At 51.9% G+C, this 23,539-nt stretch overlaps 10 protein-coding genes across 10 annotated transcripts; 7 read left to right on the plus strand and 3 right to left on the minus strand.

The window, feature by feature from the left end:
- Window positions 1-159: 159 nt before the first annotated feature.
- N7482_002281 (uncharacterized protein) lies at window positions 160-393 on the minus strand (the record flags this gene model as incomplete). Its single annotated transcript, XM_056684406.1, has 1 exon — window positions 160-393. The coding sequence occupies one exon, from the start codon at window positions 391-393 to the stop codon at window positions 160-162; it is 234 nt and encodes a 77-aa protein (XP_056548012.1).
- A 522-nt stretch (window positions 394-915) lies between these two features.
- On the plus strand, window positions 916-1,423 carry N7482_002282 (putative progesterone binding protein; the record flags this gene model as incomplete). Its single annotated transcript, XM_056684407.1, has 3 exons — window positions 916-1,006; window positions 1,073-1,168; window positions 1,245-1,423. The coding sequence occupies 3 exons, from the start codon at window positions 916-918 to the stop codon at window positions 1,421-1,423; spliced, it is 366 nt and encodes a 121-aa protein (XP_056548013.1).
- A 210-nt stretch (window positions 1,424-1,633) lies between these two features.
- N7482_002283 (mRNA-binding ribosome biosynthesis protein NOP4) lies at window positions 1,634-3,800 on the minus strand (the record flags this gene model as incomplete). Its single annotated transcript, XM_056684408.1, has 2 exons — window positions 1,634-3,003; window positions 3,038-3,800. The coding sequence occupies 2 exons, from the start codon at window positions 3,798-3,800 to the stop codon at window positions 1,634-1,636; spliced, it is 2,133 nt and encodes a 710-aa protein (XP_056548014.1).
- A 164-nt stretch (window positions 3,801-3,964) lies between these two features.
- Window positions 3,965-4,960, plus strand: N7482_002284 (DNA repair protein RAD10; the record flags this gene model as incomplete). The annotated part of the gene is made up of 1 exon (XM_056684409.1): window positions 3,965-4,960. One exon carries the CDS (start codon window positions 3,965-3,967, stop codon window positions 4,958-4,960), a length of 996 nt encoding a protein of 331 aa, XP_056548015.1.
- A 2,624-nt stretch (window positions 4,961-7,584) lies between these two features.
- N7482_002285 (uncharacterized protein) lies at window positions 7,585-8,878 on the plus strand (the record flags this gene model as incomplete). The annotated part of the gene is made up of 3 exons (XM_056684410.1): window positions 7,585-8,161; window positions 8,231-8,467; window positions 8,532-8,878. 3 exons carry the CDS (start codon window positions 7,585-7,587, stop codon window positions 8,876-8,878), a joined length of 1,161 nt encoding a protein of 386 aa, XP_056548016.1.
- Window positions 8,879-10,011: 1,133 nt separating this feature from the next.
- N7482_002286 (branched-chain amino acid aminotransferase, cytosolic) lies at window positions 10,012-11,428 on the minus strand (the record flags this gene model as incomplete). The annotated part of the gene is made up of 4 exons (XM_056684411.1): window positions 10,012-10,024; window positions 10,086-10,784; window positions 10,843-11,140; window positions 11,194-11,428. The coding sequence occupies 4 exons, from the start codon at window positions 11,426-11,428 to the stop codon at window positions 10,012-10,014; spliced, it is 1,245 nt and encodes a 414-aa protein (XP_056548017.1).
- A 1,069-nt stretch (window positions 11,429-12,497) lies between these two features.
- Window positions 12,498-15,236, plus strand: N7482_002287 (putative protein kinase Scy1; the record flags this gene model as incomplete). The annotated part of the gene is made up of 3 exons (XM_056684412.1): window positions 12,498-13,038; window positions 13,074-13,940; window positions 13,996-15,236. The coding sequence occupies 3 exons, from the start codon at window positions 12,498-12,500 to the stop codon at window positions 15,234-15,236; spliced, it is 2,649 nt and encodes an 882-aa protein (XP_056548018.1).
- A 346-nt stretch (window positions 15,237-15,582) lies between these two features.
- On the plus strand, window positions 15,583-17,996 carry N7482_002288 (dipeptidyl-peptidase III; the record flags this gene model as incomplete). Its single annotated transcript, XM_056684413.1, has 3 exons — window positions 15,583-15,857; window positions 15,949-16,828; window positions 16,881-17,996. The coding sequence occupies 3 exons, from the start codon at window positions 15,583-15,585 to the stop codon at window positions 17,994-17,996; spliced, it is 2,271 nt and encodes a 756-aa protein (XP_056548019.1).
- Window positions 17,997-18,941: 945 nt separating this feature from the next.
- N7482_002289 (putative general stress response protein Whi2) lies at window positions 18,942-20,140 on the plus strand (the record flags this gene model as incomplete). The annotated part of the gene is made up of 6 exons (XM_056684414.1): window positions 18,942-19,020; window positions 19,090-19,126; window positions 19,192-19,327; window positions 19,392-19,741; window positions 19,795-20,059; window positions 20,120-20,140. 6 exons carry the CDS (start codon window positions 18,942-18,944, stop codon window positions 20,138-20,140), a joined length of 888 nt encoding a protein of 295 aa, XP_056548020.1.
- A 725-nt stretch (window positions 20,141-20,865) lies between these two features.
- On the plus strand, window positions 20,866-22,810 carry N7482_002290 (putative RSC complex subunit Sfh1; the record flags this gene model as incomplete). Its single annotated transcript, XM_056684415.1, has 4 exons — window positions 20,866-21,206; window positions 21,328-22,509; window positions 22,565-22,649; window positions 22,706-22,810. The coding sequence occupies 4 exons, from the start codon at window positions 20,866-20,868 to the stop codon at window positions 22,808-22,810; spliced, it is 1,713 nt and encodes a 570-aa protein (XP_056548021.1).
- Between the last annotated feature and the right edge of the window lie 729 nt (window positions 22,811-23,539).

Genomic DNA, 23,539 nt, shown 5'->3' on the forward strand with positions numbered 1-23,539 from the left:
CTAGGCAAGATATATAACCTGGCAAGTTGGTCAAATGGAATGAGTGGTATACATCAGCGACGAAGATGACTCGATTAAGAACCACAACCAAATAGCTTTGTTCTAAACTCAGGTGGCGACAAATCAGACTATTGTACGTTCGTTTCCGTGTGATTTCCCCTAATTCTTGGGATCATGACTGGTGCTATGATTCGGTGATCTGCGCTCCGATGGCGCCGTGTCTTTCCCAAGCCAGCTAGGTGGAAAGAAGCTGTCGTTGTCCTCGAAGTAGAGATGGTGAACGACGTCGGCCTTGACAGGATCTTGTTTGGGCTCATAATGGCCCTGAGGCACCGTATCCTGCTCGGCCGGTCGTGTTGAGCTAAGGTGGGAAGTAGGGTCAGGAGAGGACATCCTGTATTGTTATAAAGGAGTTTGGATGTTTTGTGTATTTGAACAGACTTGCTGAGGCGAGATTGGGCAAACCGGACCTCCGACTTGGTTTCAGGGCTGATTTGCGTCAAAGATAGGATGGATATCCCTTGTCATCGTCTGATGCACGCCACTCGAAGACTTCTTTTGAGGACGAATACTAGCCTCGCGTGGCTTGACGTCATGCGGGGGAGCTCAGAGGGAATAGTAACAACGTCGAGCGGGCTATCGTCGGTAAAATATATCAGTCTACTGGGGCTCTCCTGGCAGAGTTTCTACCAAATATTGTGGTTACAATCAATGATACAGTTGTTATCTCCTCAATCGAATTAGATCTACATTCAGGCTACACGAAGTCATTAGTATGGAGCCGGGGCAATCATAGCGGCCAGTCGTCAGCATCCGATTGCCGGGCGTATCCGCCGACCCCACAACCATTCATCTTTTATCCTCGGGGTTGAAAGTTGCGACCTCCACCTCAATCACTCCTCTAGAGCCGCCACAATGTCTGAACGCTTCACACCCAAGGTGCCGGTCCAGCTGGATCCGCCCAAGGACGACCCCATCTCCCTGGAAGAATTGGCCAAGTGTGACGGTAGGGTATCCCCGCATTCCTCGGTCTGGTTTGCGGCCTTCGACTGACACTGCGCGTCGCGCATAGGCACTGACCCCAGCCACCCAACTCTGGTCGCCATCAAGGGCACTGTTTTCGACGTCTCCCGGAATGCCGCCTATGGGCCGACAGGGCAATATCGCGGTGAGCTTCAGCCAACCCAGCATGGAGGGGTTCCACTGCGCAGCACGTTTCCACTAACACTGGGATATTGGTCTAGTTTTCGCCGGCAAGGACGCCTCTCGTGCTCTCGCCTGCTCCTCGCTGAAGCCCGAGGACTGCGTGCCTGAGTGGTATGACCTGGCGGACAAGGAGAAGACCGTACTGGAGGACTGGTTTACCTTCTTCAGCAAGCGTTACAACGTCGTCGGCAAGGTCGAGGGTGCGAAAAACACTTAAGAGGCTCTATTGGGGAGTGGGTTATACGAAGTATACCCGCAGGTCAAGGATTGGAGTTTACGCGAGTCGACTGTCAATCATAATGCTTTTATAGTTCCAATGTGGTGGTATCGCGCAAGCTAGCTCAGCTCCTTAGATACAAACAAGAAAAAATTAACTTCCGTGGACAGCGCCTATCGTTCTTTACAGGACCAGATAGACAGCACATCATCACGCCTTGCCCCGGCGGGCCCTCCGCTTCATGCGCTTCTGCGCAATAATCCGATTGCGCTTGGCAATTTTGTCCTCGTCTTCCTCTCCATCCCGCTCTCCCTCGCCCTCGCCCTCTCCCTCCTTACCCTTGCCTGAGCGCTTCCTCTTGGTGCCCTTCTTGTCGTCCTGACTGTCGGCCTTCTGGTCTTTCTCCTCAGGGTCGTTCTCCTTCTCGAGTCGCTGCTTCTCTTCCAGCTCCTTACGGCGCTTGATGACCTGCACATTCTCAATGGCGAATTCAACGACCAGGCGCTTCCTCCTATCCTTGTCTTCCTCGTCGTTGTTCGCCGGGATGTCGATGGCGTGGCCGTTCAACCATCGCAGACCCATCAGGGCGTGTCGGTGGGTGAAGTACTCAATGAAACCGTAGCCACGGCTGCGGCCACCACCACCCTTCTCCGGAACCTTGGTGCCCTCACGCGTCTCGTAAACAATCATGGCTTGCCGGACGATACCCAGCTTTTTGGTTTTGCGCAGGCGATCCTGCTCCTTCATCTCCTCCGAGAAGCGGGATTGTTCTTCCTTCGAGAGCGGCTGGCGTACCTCATTGGTGACATCCGTGGCAAAGCCAACCACGGCTTGTCGCGCAAGTTGCTTCAGGTCTTTCGAGGTGATGTGGCGGGGAATGTTTCGGATGGAAAGACGAGTAAGACTGAGGTGCAGAGCAGGATTCTTCTTGATGAAGGTCTCGCGCTGCTTGAAGCTGGCCTCGCGCATCTTAATCTCAGAAGGAGATAACTTCTTATACATAGGAGTGTTCGACGCAATAGTGCCCTCTGCCAGGAGGTAGAGGCGGCGCTTATCCTTGTCACGCACCAGGCGGCGTGAAACGCCCTCCTCTTCCAGTCTCGTAGCCTCGTTCTTGTTCACTGCACGGGCAACCTGTAGAACACGGCCTTCCATTGTGTATTTTCCACTCGGGTCAGCATCCTCATTCTGCAAAACGGAATGCTTCAGTGCTGGCTTGGAGCGATCTTTGTCTCCAGTCGGCATCTCTGTTGTCCTCGGGGCGTTGCGGACGCAAGTTATGGCATCCTCGGACTTCCAGAAGCATACGAAGCCAGTGCCTCGAGGCCGTTCAGTCTCGTGATCGACGACAATGCGGGCATATCGAAGTGATCCGAATTGGGAGAAGTGTTCGTAGAGTGACTCGTTGGTGCAGGTGAAGGGCAGATTGCGGAGGAAGATGGTGCATTCCGTGCGCTCGTCTTCCTTGTCTTTCACCTCCTCCTCATCCTCGCCTCCGTTCTCTAGATCGCCCTCCAGATCTGCCAGATCCTCCATATCGTCATCCTCGTCTTCGTCCAGTGAAGCTTCTTCGCCAGAGGCTTCCTCGGAATGTTCCTTGTCCTCCATATCCACATCTTCTGGCTTTGCTTTTCCCCTCTTCCTTCTCCTCATTATCTTCCTTTGCATTTTCCCAAGCTTCCTTGTCCACAGCCCAATCGACAGCCAATTGGCGACCGTCAATCTCCTTGCCGTTGAGCCACTCAATCGCCTTCTCAGCGTTCTTCTTGCCTCTCAGGACAATGAAACCGAAACCTTGCAACTTGTCGCCCTTCTTGGGAAGAACTGCATGTTTGACCTTTCCGAAACTGAGGAAGAGTCGAGACAGTTGTTCCGTGGTCTCGATGCTCCATGGCAGATTGCGGATGATCAGCCTTGGCGGCTGATTCTGCAGCCTCTGATCTTCCCGCTCCTGCTTGGACTTGAGCGCAGCAGCAGAGGGAATACTCCTGCCCAGCTTTTCGTCGATCTCACGGTGACGGGGTTCCGCATATTCGACACGAATCTTCTTGCCGTCAAATTTGGAACCATTCAACTCCTCCAGGGCGCTCTGGGCGTCCTCGAGATCGGCGAATGTGACGAAACCAAAGCCCTTGGAAACCTTGGTCTCCGGATTCAAAACAACAGTAGCATGCTTGATCACGTAGGACTGTGAGAAGAACTCTGCGAGGCCTTCTGTCGTAGCGGAGGCGGGAAGCGATCGGACGAAGAGCGTCTTGTTAGGTTGCTTCGAGCCCGGCACTGCGGAGGCTTTGGTTGTGGTGGCCTCCATTTTGGTATCGGAGTCTTGAGAAGTATCCTCTTCGGAGAGTCGGCGTTTCTTGTACGGCTCAGCCATGGTGAGATTGCAGAGGCTGGACCGTTTTTCTTTTTGGCAATAGAGACGAATAAAAAAAATTGGCGGCAGAAAAGGATGTTGCGCCTTTGGGCGGTGAAGAGTTGTCCACACGGGCTCTGATAAGCTCCGGTCGAGCTTTATCAGTTCACAGCCCAACTCCCACCATGGACGCTCGATCCAGAGACGACTCAGGGTCGCAATCTCGCGGGGATGGCGAGGCTGATACTCGATATTCCAATCCTGGAACACCATCAGGCGACCAACCCAAAGTGCAACAGCCGAAACCACAGGCGCTTCCAAACCGATCAGGTCCCTCTGCAATCCTCGTGTCTACGCGACAGAAGGGCAATCCAATCCTGAACCACATCAAGCTTCTGCCATGGGAGTATGCCGATATTCCAGCAGATTATGTAATAGGAGCAACAACATGCGCCCTCTTTCTCTCTCTGAAGTACCACCGCTTACACCCTGAATACATCTATTCGAGACTCCGACTCCTCGCCGGGAAGTACAACCTGCGCATCGTGCTGGTCATGGTGGACATTCCCAACCATGAAGACTCGTTGAAGGAGCTGTCGAAGACATCTATAATCAATAACCTCACCCTGATGCTTTGCTGGTCCGCCCCCGAAGCCGCACACTACCTCGAGCTCTACAAGTCCTCCGAACACGCACAGCCCACAGCAATTCGCACACAACAAGCACAATCATACAAGGAGTCTTTGGTCGAATTTGTTACGGCACCACGGAGCATCAATAAGTCCGATGCAGCCAGCTTGATATCTACATTTGGGAGCTTACAGAATGCTGTGAATGGGCAGCCAGAGCAGATCAGCTCCGTCCCTGGCTGGGGTGAGAAGAAGGTCCAGCAGTGGTGTAATGCTGTCCGGGAAGACTTCCGGGTGGAAACTACCAAGAAGGCCTCGGCCCCCGGGCCCAAGAGTCAGACCAGGGCGCCGAAAGCCCAAAATGGGCCCCAGCTTATGGCTATGGATGAAGATGAGGACGAGGCAGTGTTGCGGTCAGTGTTGGCGGAGAGCCGGCTAACAGCGGCTGCAGCTGCCCCGGCTGAAGGTTCCTTGAAAATAAACCAACCGACAGAAGAACTGGATGCAGGTATTGCGGCTGCATTGGCTAAACTGAGAGATGCCGATGGATGAACACTATACAGGGGTAATCCATCGAGAAAACACAAGAGCAAGAACAGATCCTAGTCATGCTGACTTGGGGTACACTGGCATTGGCAGAGCCTACGAACTTCGCGGATTGAATGAGTTTACTTCTTTCCACAACTCATACACTCCGGTGTTTCCCGGAGCCACGAGCAGTCACGACCAGAAACTCTTTCCCAAGGCCTTTTGAACCTCTTGCCCTGACTTTCCCTTCTGGACAACATGATCATTTTCTGGCTTGTTCCGCAATTTGGGCCATCAAAGTCGTGCCTCTGTCTGGAGAGGCTTCGTGCAACATAAGCTAACGAGGGCTATCGGGTAAAAATGGCATGATGATAAGAATATCGAGGGCAGAGACTGTCTGGAAGAATAGCGGGAACCCGTCAATGAATCTGACTACGGTAAAAGTTCAACGCATAGTCAATCCAGTAGGCCAGCATTAAGCGGAACAGCGTTGTCGTCAATTTAAAGGATACCCGAGCTCCTGTTGCTGAGAATAGAAGACATTAGGGGTTTGCGGGAAAACAGACGTTAGATTGACGCCCATTCGGCTAATTTCTTGTAATCAACAGAAGTTTTAAATCGTTACTGCGGGTCTGCACCTTTATTTGAGAATTAATCAGACTAGCCTCACCGTCTCCACAGCTACTGCTAGACTTCGCCGCCATCAAAGGAGATAAATTTTCGCGAAAACATACTTCTCGGACGAGTGTATTATAAATTAAAGATCCTTGATGTTTTAGATTAGACTTGGATGCGGCCTCTATCGGTATTACAGTCATTGTTGAATCGAGGGGCCGGATGAGTGCTTAAAGACGGCAGGCACATAGCGTTTGAAACCAACAGGCAAATAAATAAAGTTCTACTGGTCAATTTGGGGTTGGAGTACCTGAATGCGAGATATCCTGAGTTACATGTCATGTGAAAGTATTGTTAACATGAAACCAACTCCTACCTTCTTTGCTTAAGCCACAATTTACGTAAATCGAGAAGCTGCAAACATCAAGTACATTGCGCGGCACGTAGACCAAGGTACGGTAACAAACAGGCGCTATCGATAGATCGATTCTAGCCCCCTAACCTCACGCAAATGAACCTTTTTCTATCCTCATCCACCTCTCGCTTTATCTTCCTGTTGATCTTTCCAGTGATCTTTAATATTCAGATTATAAGTGCACGTCCTCCTTTCTCCTTCTTTACACACATAGTCAACCCTTCATTCATTACTAGAGAGCAAACACGACTCCTACCAGACGGCATTTACCGGCACCCTTCTCTGTAGGAGTCGGATGACCTGATAGCTTTTGTTCCGCTCGACTGACTCGAGCTTATGACAGGCCCTATGCAAAAGCTCGGGCATAGATGAGAAACAGAACTTGGATGCATGATACGCTATCCAACCGCCTCAATCACAACAAGTGATGAGAGTAAAGAAGCCATAATAAGGGTGTTATCACTTTCCTCCTTCTCAGTTGAATGCGAGTCGACTTCGATACCAAATTCCATATAGACCCGTGATCGCGCTGGGAGGGGGAGGCTTGGGCGGCGGGAAGGTCAGGCACAATGTAACTTCCATCCAGATAGGATAGTAATTACTAACCGTGCTACCATTGGAAGCAAATGTCTGTTTTACTTAAGCACTAGGGGAATGTATCGAATTTTCCGAAAAAGAAATTAATTTAGTTGATAGTTATGACGATGTGGGAAGAGGTGCATTCGATAACTCACAGGTACTTTGGACTACACATAACACAGACCCCCGAGCTACTCCTGGAGATCCCCGTCTCCTAGCTCGTGTTCTTATGACGTTGCCGATCTTTCAAGCTCGAAGGATGGGTCTCGGTCTGGAATCTTAAAAAAGAAAAAAAGCCGACGCCTGATCAGAGTTAGCTGCTCCGTTTTGCCACGCCTGGATGCTTCCGGGTGGAGTCTATCCGTGATCCAAAAGTACGCCCAGACATTATACGTCCAATGCTGGGGCGGTTAATGTGATTGTGTGATGATCGGGCCTATCACGAAGCAGAAATCTAGATTTCGGGGCCTGGCCATGGAAACCGGCACGTTGCGACCCTCCTCCGCGGGTAGTCCCTCTTTTGACAGTTGACCTGTCGAATACCCATCTATTGTACCCCTGCAAAGGCCCACGTATCAATTTTACCAAAAGCACGCATAGCCATGTATTTGAAGCCCCGTGTGAACGCCACCAACGACGCCTTTCCAAGTTAAGAGTCGCAAAAGTCCGAACCCAGCAACAAAAAGCATGGGTTTTTTGGGCCAAATGTAGGCCAATGTAGAATGAAGCGGTGTAAAGTGCTGGAAGTGGAAATGACTGACACCAAAAGCTTGAATGGCCCGTTTCACCTCCCCATACTCGCTTGCGCTTGATGTGAAGGATCCGAAAATGACCTTCGACAGCTCACAAGAGTCTCTACCAAGACTTCACTCCCTACTGCCATTGTGAAAGGTTCTTTTGACGGCATCATTGTGTATTTGTAGCCTGGTGGTCCCATTATCGGTTTTCACGCATTGTTCTCACGGCGGCAAGCTCCGTGGCCCATCAATATTCAGCACTTTTTGATACATTCTCATTTGAAACACCTTACACTGTGAAAATGTTGGCTGGCAAAGGTGTTCGTGCTGTCGCAGTAATGTGGGTGATGACGTTCATCTCGTTTATTCTTGTCCCCCTACGACTCTATACGAGAATCTATATCGTCAAGGCCCTCGGAGAAGATGACCATGTTTTCAATCTGGCTTGGGTAAGTTATGGCTCATTTGAACACGACAGCCGATGGCACGACGATGAAAAGCTGACAGGGCTCCAGTTGTTCCTGCTCTTGTACACAATCTTTATCACCATTGCAGGCGTATATGGATTTGGACAACCCATCAGCAATCTAAAAATGGATATGGCTGTTAAAGCCGTGTACAACGAGATGATCGGGCAGACATTTGCTGTGCTTGGAATGGCTATTGCGAAGTTATCGCTAGGAATCTTCCTGCTCCGCATTGTTGTCAAGCAATGGCATCGCGTTACCATTTGGTTCTCGATGGTCAGTCTTTCGGTTGTGTCGGTGATGACGGCCATCATATTCTGGGTTCAGAAGATTCCCTCCGAATCCATATATGACCCTCGCGTCCCTGGACGTCTCGTAGTCACGGTCACCCCATTTTCTATCTTGCTAGGATGTATGTTTACCTTCTCTCTTTCGAGAATCCTCTCTCAACTTGGGGTATCGCTAACGTCGCTTCCATTAGCCTGGTGTGCTGCAGTGGACTTCTACTTTGCTCTCCTTCCGTGGATCTTCCTCTGGAAGCTTAATATGAAGTTCAAGGAGAAGATAACCATCGCGATCAGCTTGAGCTTGGGCTTTATGTGCGTTGTTCAACACCCTGTTCACTTTAAAAATGAATTAACCTTCTCCTTTAGAGCTTGCATATGTGGAATTATCAGAACTATCGACCTGGGCGGACTGTCCAGCGCAAACTACACCGGTAATGCACCCCATCCAACAATCATCTACCGTGAACTCCACTTATTTTCGTCTTTGTTGTTTAGAGGATACGGTCGACCTGATAATCTGGTCGGCAGTCGAACTTGCCGTCACTCTTATCTGTGTTGGCATTCCCACCGTCCGCCCCCTCTATCGCGTCCTCGTACACGGCTCGGATTTGGACAGCTCGGAAGCCGGATATGTTAAACATAACGAGTCCAATGAAACATCCCGCTTCCGCATGCAAAACCTGGCAAAAAATAACACAGCGTTCACAGTTAAAGACGATGGTAACACCGAGCTGTATATTTCTCGCAATAACCGCAGCGATGAGGAAGTTCTTGTCGGTCGGAATGGGAAAAACAATCGTGGCATTCGCGTCAAGGAAGAGGTGCGAGTGGAGAGGAATTGAAAGTATGTTCCTTTGATGTCAATTTGGGACAATGTCTTTTTCCTTCGCAGGGGCTGTGACATGACCTGGGTGTGCTGATTTGTGCTCAATACTGAATTTTGTTATTTCCGTTCTATATCCATTTCATAGTATATGTATTGAAACGCCGTCCCGAATCTTCCAACCCATAACTTACTTGCAGGCTATAAAGGCCCATACTTATAGAACCACATGCAAAATCCGGGATATCGGGCGAGGTCAAGCTCAGTCGCGCGGAGATGTCCGAATGGCTGCTCCTAGCTCCAGGGATGAGTAAGATCCGGAACGAGTTCAGGAATGTCAATGAGACTTCGATTTTGATGCTTCAGGTCACAATGCTGGTGTATTCAAGAAGATGATGTGGAAATTGCTAACATCGACAGATACGTTGAAAACAGTCAGTGCAGCACGGCGATTGTTGTCTACTCCAGAGAGGATCAGGGGTTGCTTGGTTCGATCCATTGTTACGACATATAAAGCTAGTTAGGTAGTCCTGTGAAGGAAATTTCAGAACCTTTCATTGTTAGATCAGTTAGGGAACGACCATTAGAAAAAGAGCGCGCCCTTTTTCTCCCAACTTTCGAAGCCCTACTCGCAAGGCCCGGCTACAATGGATCCTGGACTAACTGGCATAGCCGGAGTGCTCGCAAGGACGCGCATCCTATTGGCTATGGATGTGGGGTACCGCGAAAGCCGCTGAACCAGGTCAAAATGATATTAGTGATAATGCATAAAAGGGGCTGGGGTCAAGGGAGCACACGCTACGAGTCCGGCGACGGGATTACTCGTAAATTTGGGTTGGACGATGGGCTTGCTCATTCAAAGAAATTAGAGAAGCTTGATCAAGGATGTCTAGCTGCTATTGAAATGCTCTGAATAATAAACCCGAAACGAAGAGCAACTTTCTACATGCCGCTGTAAACCGTGTAAAGGGACCATTAGAGCCAACGGTAAACCAAAAATATAGAAAAGCCCAAAGATTCTGTACAGCACCAATGCCTGAAAAACACGTGCCACAAATGCACAGAATAGAGGCAAGGTCTTTGAGTAGTATCAAAACTATATCCCAATGTAGGACGCCCAGTCCTCGATTTTGGAAATGTACCCATCTACAATTAAATCTCGTAACTGCCAAGGAGTTAACATTCACGGTGTTCATGCCATCTCATCACTCGGGGAATCAACTTACCTCCAGGGGTGCTGCTCATCTCCGTACTGGATAGTCTCAATCCAGTTCTTCATCTGCAAGGCAATCTCGCCAGCTTCCTCATGCTCCTTCAGACCGCAGTCCACGAGCTTGCCACGGTAGCTGATGTTCCGCACCGGGCTGACGATGGCTGCGGTGCCAGCACCGAAAACCTCGATCAGACGGCCCTCCTCAGCAGCCTGGGCAACATCGGACATACGGATCTTGCGCTCCGAGATCTCCCAGCCCTTGGGCACGAGTCGTTCCCGGGCAAGAGTGAGCACAGAGTCTCGGGTGACACCCTCGAGGATGGTGCCGTCAAGAGGAGCAGTGATAAGCTCATTCTTGCCAGTCTCCTTGTTCTTCAGGGCGATGAACAGGTTCATGGTGCCAACCTCGGTCACATATTCCTCCTCACCGAACAGCCACAGGTTCTGCTGGAAGCCACGGGATGCGGCCTCGAGCTGGGGCAGGATGCAAGGTGCGTAGTTGGCCCCGAGCTTCTTGTCACCAACACCGCCGGGCCAAGCACGGACAGCGTAGTCTGTGGCCTCTAGAGAGATAGCCTTGAAGCCGGTAGGGTAGTAAGGCCCCACAGGGCTAGCGATGACGAACAGAAGGGCGGATCCTGGCGGGCCGACACCCAGGGTCTTCTGAGTCCCAATCATGGTGGGGCGTAGGTACAAAGAGTAACCGCGGGCGCTAACAGATGACAATTAGCAAAAATGATCCTATGCCGATAACCAGGGATATCACACACTCCGGAATGAATCGGTCGTCAAGCTTCACAAACTCCCCAATGAGCTTGGTCAAAGCGTCACCGTCGAAAGTCGGGAGAGCAATGCGCGCAGAAGACTTGTTCAGGCGCTCCATGTTCTTGTTCGGGCGGAACAGCCGGGTTCCTCCGTTTTTATCCTTGTATGCCTTCATTCCCTCGAAGCACTCGAAAGCGTAGTGGAAGACACAAGTGGCTGGATCGAGGCTGAGGTTCTGGTAGGGCACAATGCGAGGTGAGTGCCAGCCGTCAGTAGCGGTCCACTCGACGGTGAGCATATGATCTAGGTGGAGTTCAATTAGCGATTGAACTTGTATACCATCGGAATATCCTTACCGGTGAAGGTCTTTCCGAACACCAAATCCTTGGGAGGAGTAAGCTCCTTAGGGGTTGTCGTCTTGGTAATAGACAGCTTTGAGGCGTCCAGAGCAGCAAGCTGGGAAGCGGCTGACGCAGTCACGCCAAAGTTCCTCTGCCATGATCGGCTGGATGCGAAGGTCTGTGAGGACAGGCGAAGGGTGTTAAGACCGCTCAACGCCTTCCGGCGGGTCAATTGCTGAAGAGACTTCATGGCTGAGCGAGTGATGTCAGTCAATGCTGGTGTATGAGGGTAAGATAAGGGCGCGACCGGCGGCTTTTAAATGCGAGATGACTCCACCGCCATTATTCTGCGGAGGTGAAGCACAACTCCGAGGCGAAAAGTCCAGACTCACCGCCCACCTCAAACTGTATGAGTCATCCACTCCTGTTCAATTGCACCAATCAGAAGCCCCAAATTTGCTAGACTCCGCCGATTTCGGATCAACTGGGGGCTTGAGCTTTCAGTCCAGCGACCGTCCAATGCCGCAGCAAAGCGCGGGGTTACCTTACCAGCGGGAGCAGTTCATTGAAACGGTTCATGCCTCTAGTATGTTTGGGCGAGGTTGGCCTTGGTATCCTTAGACATAGACATAGATCGGTCTCTATGGTCATGCATGCTTCGTTTGAGTTTCTCTTTCAGGGGTTTATCCCAGAACTATGACTGGAATCAAATATCCTCTCGCAAGCCACGCCAGAGGGTCTGTTTCTTTGCAAGCTAACGCTTTTACAGCTTCGCACACTATATACAGCGTACAACACCTTTTAAATATGGTTACCGCCGGTGGCAGAGCCCAAGCTCTCAAAGCTCATTCCAACGCTCATGGTCGCGTCCGACTTTACCTCGTAGTTCACTGCCTCTTCAACTCTTTTATATGCCTCCGCAGACGGATGTCGACAATCCTCATGTCGGAGTGGTCCATGGCATTATTAGTACAGAGTACAGCATGCTGAGTCGGTCTCGACGGACGTAATCCCCACATCTCACGTTGGAGATGATGACACGTGACCCGCCCCACGATAGGAACATTGTTATCGCTGCCCCGGTAGAGCTTCATGGGAATCACAGGCGCCTTGTCCCTCGATTGCTCGATCGCGCATTGAGGATCCCGCCGCTGCTGCCGAGTCTCAGTCGATACCCGGGGGCATACTATTCCTTTCTTCCAGGTACACAGCTCGAGTCATGCCTTGCGCCGGTCCCCTAGGCATCACCACACTGTGAAACGCTTCAACGTCGCCTGAACCCGCCCGATCATTTCTCCCTCGGTGCATTTAGGTCCAGTATGTTCTCCAACGCGCTGAAATCGTTCAGCTCCAACATCTCCGCAAACTACCAGATCTCCCCCAACCCCACAGTCTACTCTGGCCCCTGGAAAATTCACGATGCAAAGCAAAAGTCCACGGGGACTGCAGCGTCAGTGTTCATCTTCGACCGCAAGATTCTCGAGCCGCGATCAGGTGGATTTAGTTCCCGCTCGGGGTCGTCTTCGAAAAAGCTACAGGAAGATGTGATTGACCGTTTAAAGCGGGAAGCGAGCAACCTGGCCCGGCTGAGACATCCATCCATTCTGCAGGTGCTGGAGCCGGTTGAGGAAACGCGCAGTGGAGGTCTTATGTTTGCAACAGAGCACCTAACTGCCTCTTTATCGGGGCTGCTGCTGGATAGGAATGAGCAGGAAGGCTCTTCTGGCGCAGGTCCTCGATCAAGCCGTTATATGGTTGAGGAGGCCGATGGAACTCGAAGAAGGAGGGACTTGGAGATCGATGAATTGGAGATTCAAAGGGCTTACTCCAGGTCGCAAAGGGCCTGGAGTTTCTTCATGAGTCTGCGGGCCTGGTACATGGCAATCTGAATCCAGATGCCATCTATATCAATTCCAAATCTGATTGGAAGATATCCGGTCTAGGGTTTTCTGGTCCTCCTGATTCCTCCGAAACCCGGTCGTCGCTCCCCCCGTTGGCGGTCTCCGAGGTTCTCTACCAAGACCCAAGGCTGCCAGCCTCGGTACAGCTAAACATGGACTACACATCTCCGGATTTTGCTTTGGACTCCAATGTGTCAGCTGCTGCAGATCTTTTCTCCTTGGGTCTTATCATTGTTGCTCTCTATAATTCACCCCATGTCTCCCCTCTCCAAGCCCACGCGAATTTGACGACCTACAAGAAGCTTTTGAGCTCTTCGTCGACTACTCCTTCTCAGAGCAACAACTTTCTTTGCACTCAGCCTATCCCTCGTGATGTTTTGTCCCACGTCTTGCCAAGGTTGATTACCCGAAGACCAGCGCAGCGCATGAATGCTAGGGAGTTCCAACAGTCCCAATATTTTGATAATGTTTTGGTATCCACGATTCGATTCTTGGAGTCTTTACCGGCCAAGAATGCCAATGAGAAATCTCAATTCCTTCGCGGGCTACACCGTGTTCTCCCCGACTTCCCTGCCTCGGTGCTAGAGAGAAAGCTCTTGGGTGCACTATTGGATGAAATGAAGGATCGCGAACTCCTTCCCCTGCTTCTGCAGAATGTCTTCGGGATCCTGCAACGGATTCCTAACGGGCGTCGTGCTCTGCCGGAAAAAATAATGCCCCGTCTCAAAGAGGTGTTTGGCACAGGCTCAGGCAAACCAGGAACTCAAGAACGCGATTCCAAGAAAGATGCTGGTCTTATGGTCGTACTAGAAAGTATGAAACTCATTGCGGACAACTGTTCAGGCATGGAGTTTAAAGATGGTAAGATTTCCTGAACGAAAAGAATTGCGACGCGGTGCTAAATTTTGTCAAATAGACATACTTCCGTTGATCCGCCTTGGAATGGACTCGCCGACGCATTCTTTGGTCGATGCTTCTATCAAATGTCTTCCCGTGATGCTCCCTATCCTTGACTTCAGCACGGTGAAGAATGAAGTGTTCCCTCCCATCGCCAGCACTTTCAGTCGCACTAGCAGTCTTGCTATCAAAGTTCGTGGCCTGGAAGCTTTCAGTGTGCTCTGTGGCGGCTCTTTGAATGACATGGATGGACTGGATGATGATCTTACTGGTGCCGTTCAGTCGAAACCAAGCGCCAAGTCCTCCATCTTGGACAAATACACCATTCAAGAGAAACTTGTGCCGTCTCTGAAGGCCATCAAAACAAAGGAGCCTTCGGTCATGATGGCAGCATTGAAAGTCTTCCGACAGGTTGGGAAGGTTGCAGACTCGGATTTTCTAGCACTCGAGGTTCTGCCTATTCTCTGGAGTTTTAGTCTCGGCCCACTCCTGAACCTCCAGCAATTCAACGAGTTTATGGCTCTGATCAAATCCATCTCCACTAAAATCGAAAGGGAGCAGACGCGGAAACTCCAGGAGCTTTCGTCCGGTGGGGACTCTGGTGGATTCCAGAATGGCACCAATAGCCTCGCGGAGTCGGCCATAGACCTGACTTCACCCGATACAGACAGCACGAGAAACAACTTCGAACGCCTTGTTCTTGGCAAGAATGCGGCACCCTCGAATGGTCAAAATGTTGATCTCTGGGGCAGCACGGAGCCCGAGCCATCTGCAGCGAAGCGGCCGAGCCTGTCGCCTGCATTTTCGTGGTCTACGAACAATGCTATGGGTTCCAACCAAACTTCTAACCAGCTTGGCTTTCGTTCCATTACTCCCGATCAGAAACTCGGCTCCTTCCCGCCCCTTGAACCTGCGCGCCAAACGTCCCCTGCAGTCCCCGCTTTCCCAACGATGCAGCCAACTTCGTCAACATGGAACGTCCAATCTCAGGGAGCAAACAGGTCTAGCCCATCTATGGCCTCATTTTCTGGCATGATGGGCAATGCCCCTATGCCGAACTCCGCATCATTGTCACAGCAAGCCTCCAATTACTCCGCTTTCCCCATACCACGTCCTCCAGGCGGTATGGGTGCAAACAATGCGATTAGAGCTCCCTCGCTAAATATGAACACGACGCCCACGCCATTCCCAAGCCAGCCTCAAAATCAACCTCAAGCTACCCAAAAGCAAGGTTTGGACAAATACGAGAGTCTGCTATAAATGGAGTTGCCGTGTGCGCGTTTTCGACAAATACCCCATGTGGCTGGTTGTTGTTTATACCCCATTTTTGTGTGATTTGCTGGCAAAGCCAAGTATATAGATTTCTTCAAAATGAAGCAGCGTAGCATGTTGTATGCAGAGAACGCGCACTATAAGTGATTTCACTGTAATTCTATGACTTGATTCTATGCGTTTGAACCCTTGCAACCTGCACCTACAAGCCAAACGGTATGTAAGTGGGGCAGGGCCCGGCGGTAGCGTCGACCCGCGGGCGGAGAGCCGTCAATGATTGGCAAACCAAGCCTGTTCTCGATGTCATAGCTACAGAAGGACCCTCGACCTTTCTATGCACTCTTTGCGTGGCAGTGGGCTGCGCCTGCTTACCCGGAGAGCCGTATTAACTCCACTACCCCTCAGTCGCCTCACTCCCCAATCGCCCACACTCCGCTCTCCCTTCTCCCTCTCCCTCTCTCACACGAGTCGAGCAACAACCATGGATGACAACGTGAAGCAACACTACCTGGCCGACTCGCCGCCCAGCGTGGTCCGCCTAGAAATCAAGTCACACTTCGACACCCTCAAAGATGAGAGCCTTCGGAAATATGCCCACTACATGAGCAGGTCGGTTGTCCCCGCACAAGGCGCCGTTCGCGCCTGGCAGGTTCCTCGACGTCCGCGACATTGAGCTGACAGATGTGGGTGATTTGTGTAGAGCTGCATTTGAGGGTACTCGTGTTACGTTGCGCCAGATATCGCCGGAGTCAGAGCCTATTTATGATCTCATTCTCGCCCTCCACGGCGCCTGCAATGGCGACTGGGCCAGTCTGGCGCAGGAGACCCACGTCAGCGATGAACACCTCCGCTTCTTCCTCGAATATGCTGCTCAGTTCTTGGGTAACTGTGGTAACTACAAGGGCTTTGGTGACTCCAAGTTCATTCCTCGTCTCCCGGCCTCTGCCTTCGAGGCTCTGGCATCGAGCTCGCCGAAGACCAAGGCGGCTTTTCAGAAGGCGAACAGCACTGGAGGCGGCATCTATGAGACCAGTGAACAGTCTATGATGCATCTAGGATATCCTACCAGTGGCCACATGACTACCTACTACCCAGACTCGCCCACTATTACCAAGGATGAAATCACCGCGGTTGGTGACTTGATGGAGAAGAAGGGCCTAGCATTGGAGAACACTAGAATCCGCAAGACAGCTTCAGGCGACTTTGAGCTGCTGATTGCGTCTGGAGTGTCCAACCCCCCGGTGAGAGACCGCGATCTCGGTGAGATGAATACCTTCGAGCTGGAGGGAGCTTTGAAGGGGAAGATCCTGCGCCTGGTCTTTGGAGACTACCTAGAGGAAATGGCCAAGGTTGCCCACAGCGTCAAGCAGGCCGAGCGTTACGCGGCAAACCCTAACCAAAAGAAAATGCTGGATGCCTATGCTCTTTCGTTCGGTGCGGGCTCTATTGAAGCTTTCAAGGAGAGTCAGCGTATCTGGGTCAAGGACCAAAAGCCTGCACTGGAGACCAACTTGGGATTCGTCGAAACCTACCGGGATCCTCATGGTGTGCGTGGAGAATGGGAGGGCTTTGTCGCTCTGGTAGGATGGTCAAGTTCATCTCTATCAGTTCCAGAGTCGCTAATTTTGTTAGGTGAACTTGGAACGAACCCGGGCATTCGGTGCCCTGGTGGACAGTGCCGAGAGCATGATTCCCAAGCTTCCCTGGGGTACTGATTTCGAAAAGGACAAGTTCCTCAGTCCCGACTTCACATCGCTGGAGGTCCTCAGCTTCGCTAGCTCTGGCCTTCCCGCTGGTATCAACCTTCCCAACTACGATGACATCCGCCAGAACCTGGGCTTCAAGAATGTGTCTCTTGGCAATGTTCTGAGTGCAAAGGCCCCCAATGAACCCATTCCCTTCATCGCTGAGAAGGACGTTGAGGTTTTCCGCCGCTGTCGCGATGCTGCCTTCGAAGTCCAGGTCGGTATTCATGAGCTCCTGGGCCATGGTACTGGCAAGCTGCTGCAGGAGACCGCACCAGGAGAGTACAACTTTGATATCTCCAACCCTCCCATCAGCCCCGTGTCTGGCAAGCCCGTATCGACCTGGTACAAGCCAGGTCAGACCTGGAGCTCAGTGTTTGGGGCCATTGCTTCCTCATATGAGGAGTGCCGTGCTGAATGTGTTGCCATGGCCCTGGGCTGTGACTTTGAGATTCTGAAGATCTTCGGTTTTGGTGACGGCAAAGAGAACATGGCCGGTGACGCCGGCGATGTTCTCTTCGCAGCCTATCTCCAGATGGCCCGCGCCGGTTTGATTGCTCTGGAGTTTTGGGACCCCAAGACCCAGAAATGGGGCCAGGCTCACATGCAAGCTCGCTACAGCATTCTGCGCACTTTCCTTAGTGCTGGCGATGATTTTGTCAAGCTGTCCTACACCAAGGAAGACCTGTCAGATCTGGAGATCCTCCTGGACCGGTCCAAAATTCTAAGCCACGGTCGCCCTGCTGTTGAGAAGTATTTGCAGAAGCTGCACGTCTACAAGAGCACCGCTGATGTAGAGGCTGGCAAGGGTTTGTATGATGATATCACCTCGGTAGACACCTGGTGGGGCACTGAGGTCCGTGAGGTTGTTTTGAAGAACAAGGTGCCTCGCAAGGTGTTTGTACAGGCCAACACCATTCTGGACGGAGATAAGGTGACATTGAAGGAATACGAACCAACTCTTGAGGGTATGATCCAAAGCTTCGTGGATCGCAAGGTGTAAAGCGCTGAGCGACAAGCACAAAACAACATAGGAGCATATCAAACACGCTTCAATTCTATTCAGGAACATAGATTATGGACTAGTCTTGTAGTAAATTGGGAATCCTTTGACGGTAGGCTGATATAAATCCTATGAACACAAGGAAAGAAAATAATAAATAAGAGTAAACCGCTTCGTAGCGGCTCAGCTGCCGTGCGAGCCAGCAGGTCAAAGGGGGAGGGGGCGGCCTGTCGGACTTACCGCCGGCGTGATCGACTGGCCTCCAGCTAAGCGCCCATCCTTCCTCACCTCCCCTGGTTAGCTTTCAGCTTTCCCCAGAATCTTCACAGGTCAACAGCTCCACCAGGCATCGACTGCTCATCTCAGCCGGGCTGTTCACTATATACTATATTCTGCAAGACGTGCGGGCTTCTATCCCGAACATCGTGTGTCTCCTGATCGACAACAAGCGGACCCTTTGGGCGCAAGTCCGGAACCCATCAGACCAGCCGCCTTTGTCGCGATTGGGTCTGATCTCACGGCTACACTGTGTCGGACGCAACATACCCCCAACGTCCATCAACCACGGCGCGCCCGCCTTTCCCGACGGACTCCCTCGCGGAGGACGACTACTATACTGCTCCCCCGCCGCACTCGCCCTCCGAAGCATCGGCCTCGAGCTCCGCGTCTGTCAGCCCTCCACCTTTCTCCTCCCTCTTCGCCTCGACCGACTCCAATCTCCCCAAAGTCACCGAGTCATCCGGACCCGCTTCCCTTCCAGTTTTTGCGCCGCCGCCACCTGTCGAGGAGCCTCTCGACGCGGCCCCTTCGTCGGCGGTCGTCGCAGACACCAAAGCATCCTTCTCCGATACTAAGGGGGACGGACTTGGAAAGAATACAGACGACGGGGAACCACCGCCGCCGTATACTGAAGGCTACAGTCCACTTGAGTCATTTACATACGTGATGGCTGCCGCAGGGGGCGCTTCCAGCATCATCACCCAGGTCCAGCAGACCGGCGGACCACCCATCAATACACTCGGAGGTACGAGCGACTTCCACGTGGGATCGCGTGGCACCCAGCAGCCAAGCTAACGTGTCTCTTTACATGCAGATATTGGGGGAGATGAACACATCACGCTGGACCTCCGGTAAGCGCTTGTGTCTTTTACGTTCACTACCGACGCGATGCCCGTGATGCTGACAAGATATAAAGGGGTATCCGGTTTACACTGTCCCGAGATGAGCTGTTGACTTTACCAGAATTCGTTCTGCTTTCTCTGTTTCCCAACGGCCTTCTTCCCGATGGCCACATGGGCGGATTCCATGAGGGTGATATCTACCCTGTTGATGTAAGTGGGCGTGCCCAACTTGATGTGGTCTTTGTTTCAAGTCGGTGCATCTGACAGCTTCCAGTATGACCCAGCATCCCTCCAGTTCATGCTGGACTTCTTCCGATCTGTCGCGCAATCCATCCCATCTTCCCTGCCTTCTGCATCGACGTCCCCGGAGCTGGAAGCTCCTGATGCCATGCAAAACTCCGCCCGCGACATGCTCCAGGACCGTGCTGGAATCATCGTTCTCCGCGAAGACCTCGACTTCTATGTCATCCCACCGCGCCCTGAAATAGGCCATGAAGAAATGCTCGAAGTCAAGCGTGCGGCTGGCCGAGCTTTGCTGAAGCAGGATGGCATCTTCTCAGGGCTGCGCAAGAGCGAGGAGGTCGGCTCTACTGAACAGCACCTCATCGAGATGTTGACGGCAGGGTGAGCTTACATTCCCTTACTTCAGATACACAAGTAACTAACATACTGAATAGTGGATTTGATCGCGAGGATCACTGGGGTCACCGCGCTCCGGAGCCCAACAAGGCGGTTATTTGCAGCCTGGCTCTGGCCAAGCTTCGAACCGACATTCGCGGCGATCTCTCCACCAACAATGCTGTCGGTATGGCTCAGAAGCTCCTGCTTTTCTGGCGGAAGCCCGCCCGCCGCTGCTGGTGGGAGGGTGTGGACCTCGACGATGTCGAGGGTGTCGAGGGTCAGGTCAAGGTCTGGATCCGGAGAGTGTGGACCCTGGAAATGGTAGGACCTTCTGATTGCTGATTACATGTTGATGTTCCTATGGCTAATTAATTTTAACAGAGTGTTATCGGGCTGCGGTGATCGCATCACCATTCACCATTCAATCATTATTCTTATTCCTCGATTCATTGTTCTTGTGTCTGCCGCATCTGTACCTATACCCAGATCCACTGGCTCGTCGCCAACATGTTTTATCGTCTCTCATTCTTACAATTATGAAACACGGCAGTGATTATCATCCTAGTATGTCTTTTGTTTTTCTATCTCTCAGTAACAGAGCTGGCGTACTTCGCAAGTCGGTGATTTCATATTATATTCTCTGTCTATATTAGTTGTGCAACCCCATACGCGGCCCATTTAGGCTGTGAGATGTGGATATGTGATATGTGGTAGATAAAATTCAATCCCCTCGCGTTCCTATTTACCTTCCCAGGCCATCCTTCGCTCTGTAGTGGGCCGGTGGTGCCATCGGAGACGTTATTGAATGCCTCAGGCGTAAATTATGTGATCACATGACCGTGGTACGGGCCCGTCTCGCTCAATTGGGGAAAACGCGACGGCGCAAAAGAATCCCAATTTCAGTGAATTACTATTCAATCTCATTTCGGTGATACCGACGCATCTCTATAGAGCCTGTCGGGCTACTCGTCTCAATTTCGACCAGTCCCTACGCTCCTGCGCCTTTCTGCTCGTCATTTCTGCTCCCCCAGGTCTGATCAGCCCTTCCGACGACTGTCGATCAACAGAAGCTTTTGCGCCCTCAATCCCCGTGAAGGGGCATGTGTTAGTCGCAACAAATCGCCAACATGTCCCCTCTCAGAGGATACATTACATCATATCCGCCACGCGTGCGCCAGTATGGGAACGCGTTGCTGACACCTGTCTACCCGGTACAGACCGGCCCGACGCCGCGGACGACAAAACGCGGTACCACGGCGATCAATTATGCTGAAGACGGATACGATGATGATGATTTTGAAGAGAGTGAGGGTCCCCGCCGGCCCACTGGGCTGAGGAGTCTGCGGCGCGAGGAGTCGACTGGCGGCATGTTGTCGTCGTCGGAGAAGTTGGGCAAGGAAGCGCATGCGCCTGTCGAGGTGCAGGGTGTGTTTCGCGAATGGATGATCAAACGAATGTTGCGACCCGCGTATGTAATCGATCTTTCGAGCTCTTTGCTGTCTCTTTGTATCGCGCTGCGTCGCGGTCTTAAGACCCGCCCCCTCCTTTTATGCTGGACCTTCATGCTAACGTCGAGTGTGATCATGCAGATGTGCGGACCAACTCCAGATTCAAGCGCAGCTCCCTCTAACACTCGTTCCGATTCGAATTGACGTGGAAGTCCCCGCGCATCAGCCCCTTGAGCCCTTTCCCTTCCCCCGCGCCGTCATGGATCAAGCGATCAACCCAACCCTTCCTGCATACCGGAGGCCAGAGCCATTACCTCCATTCAGAATCAAGGACACCTTTCTTTGGAACCTCCATGAAGCCCTTGCTACACCAGAGGAGTTTGCCATTGGATTTGTCCGTGACCTTGATCTCCCGAACCCACAGGCGACGACTATGACTATTAGCAATCAAATTCGCCAACAACTCGAAGAGTACGCGGGTGTGGCTCTTCATCCTCTGTTCCAGAGTAGCCAGCCAATTCCTGCGCCGAGTCTGGGCCCGCAGACAGACGCTTCCCGGGACGCATCTATGACTCCGGCTGCGACAAATTTCGATACGCCGGATAGTCGGGGCATTGGGGCAACAGTAACAGTGACAAAAGAAGCGCTTGTTAACGACAGCCTTCTGAACCCGGACGATGCGTACCGATGCTTGATCAACCTTAACATCAATCTTCAAAACAAGCTCTACACCGACAAGTTCGAATGGTCTCTGCTTCACCCGCCAGGCATGGCCGAGGAATTTGCCCAAATCACCTGCGCTGACTTGCATCTCGGCGGTGAATGGGTGAGCGCGATCTCACATGGAATCTACGAGGCCGTTTTGAAGCTCAAGAAGGAGGTTTGCGAGAGCGGCGGTCTAGTGAGCGGGATCAACGGCTATGGGAATGAAATTGACAACCAAGCCGCCAACGGCGTCGAGGCTGGTTGGCGTTACGACCCTGAGACCCTCGGTGATGAGTGGCAGCCGCAAGTCGAGACTTTGTCTAAGGAAGAGATCGAGAGGAGGGAGGGTGACCGCGAGCGGCAAATTAGGCGTCTACGACGGGAGACTGCTCGATTCTCTTCCACCGCGGGTATTACGCCGGAGGTCTCTCGTCAAAGCAGTGGTGGCTACTTTGACGTCGATAGTGAGACGCCTTTGGGCCGGGGAGAGCGAAATAAGCGGAAGCGTCGCTTCCGCAGTCTTAGTCCTTTGGGTAGAAGCACTCCTGGTGGCCGAGGTACCCCAGAAACGGGCTCAGGTGCCGGGTATGGTGGCGGAGGTGGTACTCTTACAGATTGGTATGTCGCCCTATACGCACATTCTAACCCATATGTACTAACGTGCAATCTTCAGGGAACGGCAAAGCTGGCGATGCAGCAATTGTATGGTCTGGGGTACAGCAGTCTGGGCAGTACGAGACGGACCGGATGGCCCACGGGTAAGTTGATTTCCAAGGCCCCTGCGGTTGAATAGGTTCTAATTGTTTCTCTCTAGACGCTCTGCCACAACTGTGGTTTCCTCTACGAGCGAGACAAGACCACTCCGGAGTGGTCAAGGGACCTCCACCGCCACGATATCCCCGTCGGTCGGTTTGCCTAGACATTCTGCGGGTATTTCTCGTCACAATCTCGATATATTGTTTTCCCTGGCCAGTTATGATCTCTGCGCTATCTATCCGTTTCTACAACGAGTAGTTACGGCTCTCACCCACCATCCACTGCTATCCAGCCATATCACCATATTCTACGCTCAATGTGGCCTCCTGTTGTGAAGCCGTGTTGAAAATCGTCATCACTTATATCGGCTTGATTGTTCCAACCGCTCCCAGTCACCCCGTCTCCCCGAATCATCCTCTTGTGTCCGTAGCCTTGGTGCTGTGGTCATTTGCTCGTGATCACCGCTACGAGTAGGGAACGGAGCCATCAAAGAACGAGGTTGTTATACGAGATTTTTGGTTCCATGCGTCCACTATACGTACGCCGGTGGAGGTTGTATTCTTTCATTTTTCATGTCTTGGGCTTGGTCAAATGACTGGGTTCCATGGCGAGCTTGTTTGGGAAAAGGGTTGGATGATGTCCCTTCTGTTTCTTTCTTGTTCTCTTGAAGGAATACATTGGTAGGCGCGGAGATGGTGCTTTTTCTTTTCTCTTTTCTTAGTTAATGTATGAATATGACTCAAGGTTTATTCGGTTTCATGCCGCCTGTTCTATGTGGTTTGCCTGACTGTTTGGTTTCGCTACGCATGGATAGCTTCTGAGGCGAAGGGCAGTCCCGGCCGTGTTGCTGGGGCCGAACTGTTGTCGCCGAGGGTCTTAATGCTCGGGCTGA

The sequence above is a fragment of the Penicillium canariense genome, assembly GCF_028826845.1.
Source record: "Penicillium canariense strain IBT 26290 chromosome Unknown utg000001l_segment0_segment0, whole genome shotgun sequence".
Classification (NCBI taxonomy): Eukaryota; Fungi; Ascomycota; class Eurotiomycetes; order Eurotiales; family Aspergillaceae; genus Penicillium; species Penicillium canariense.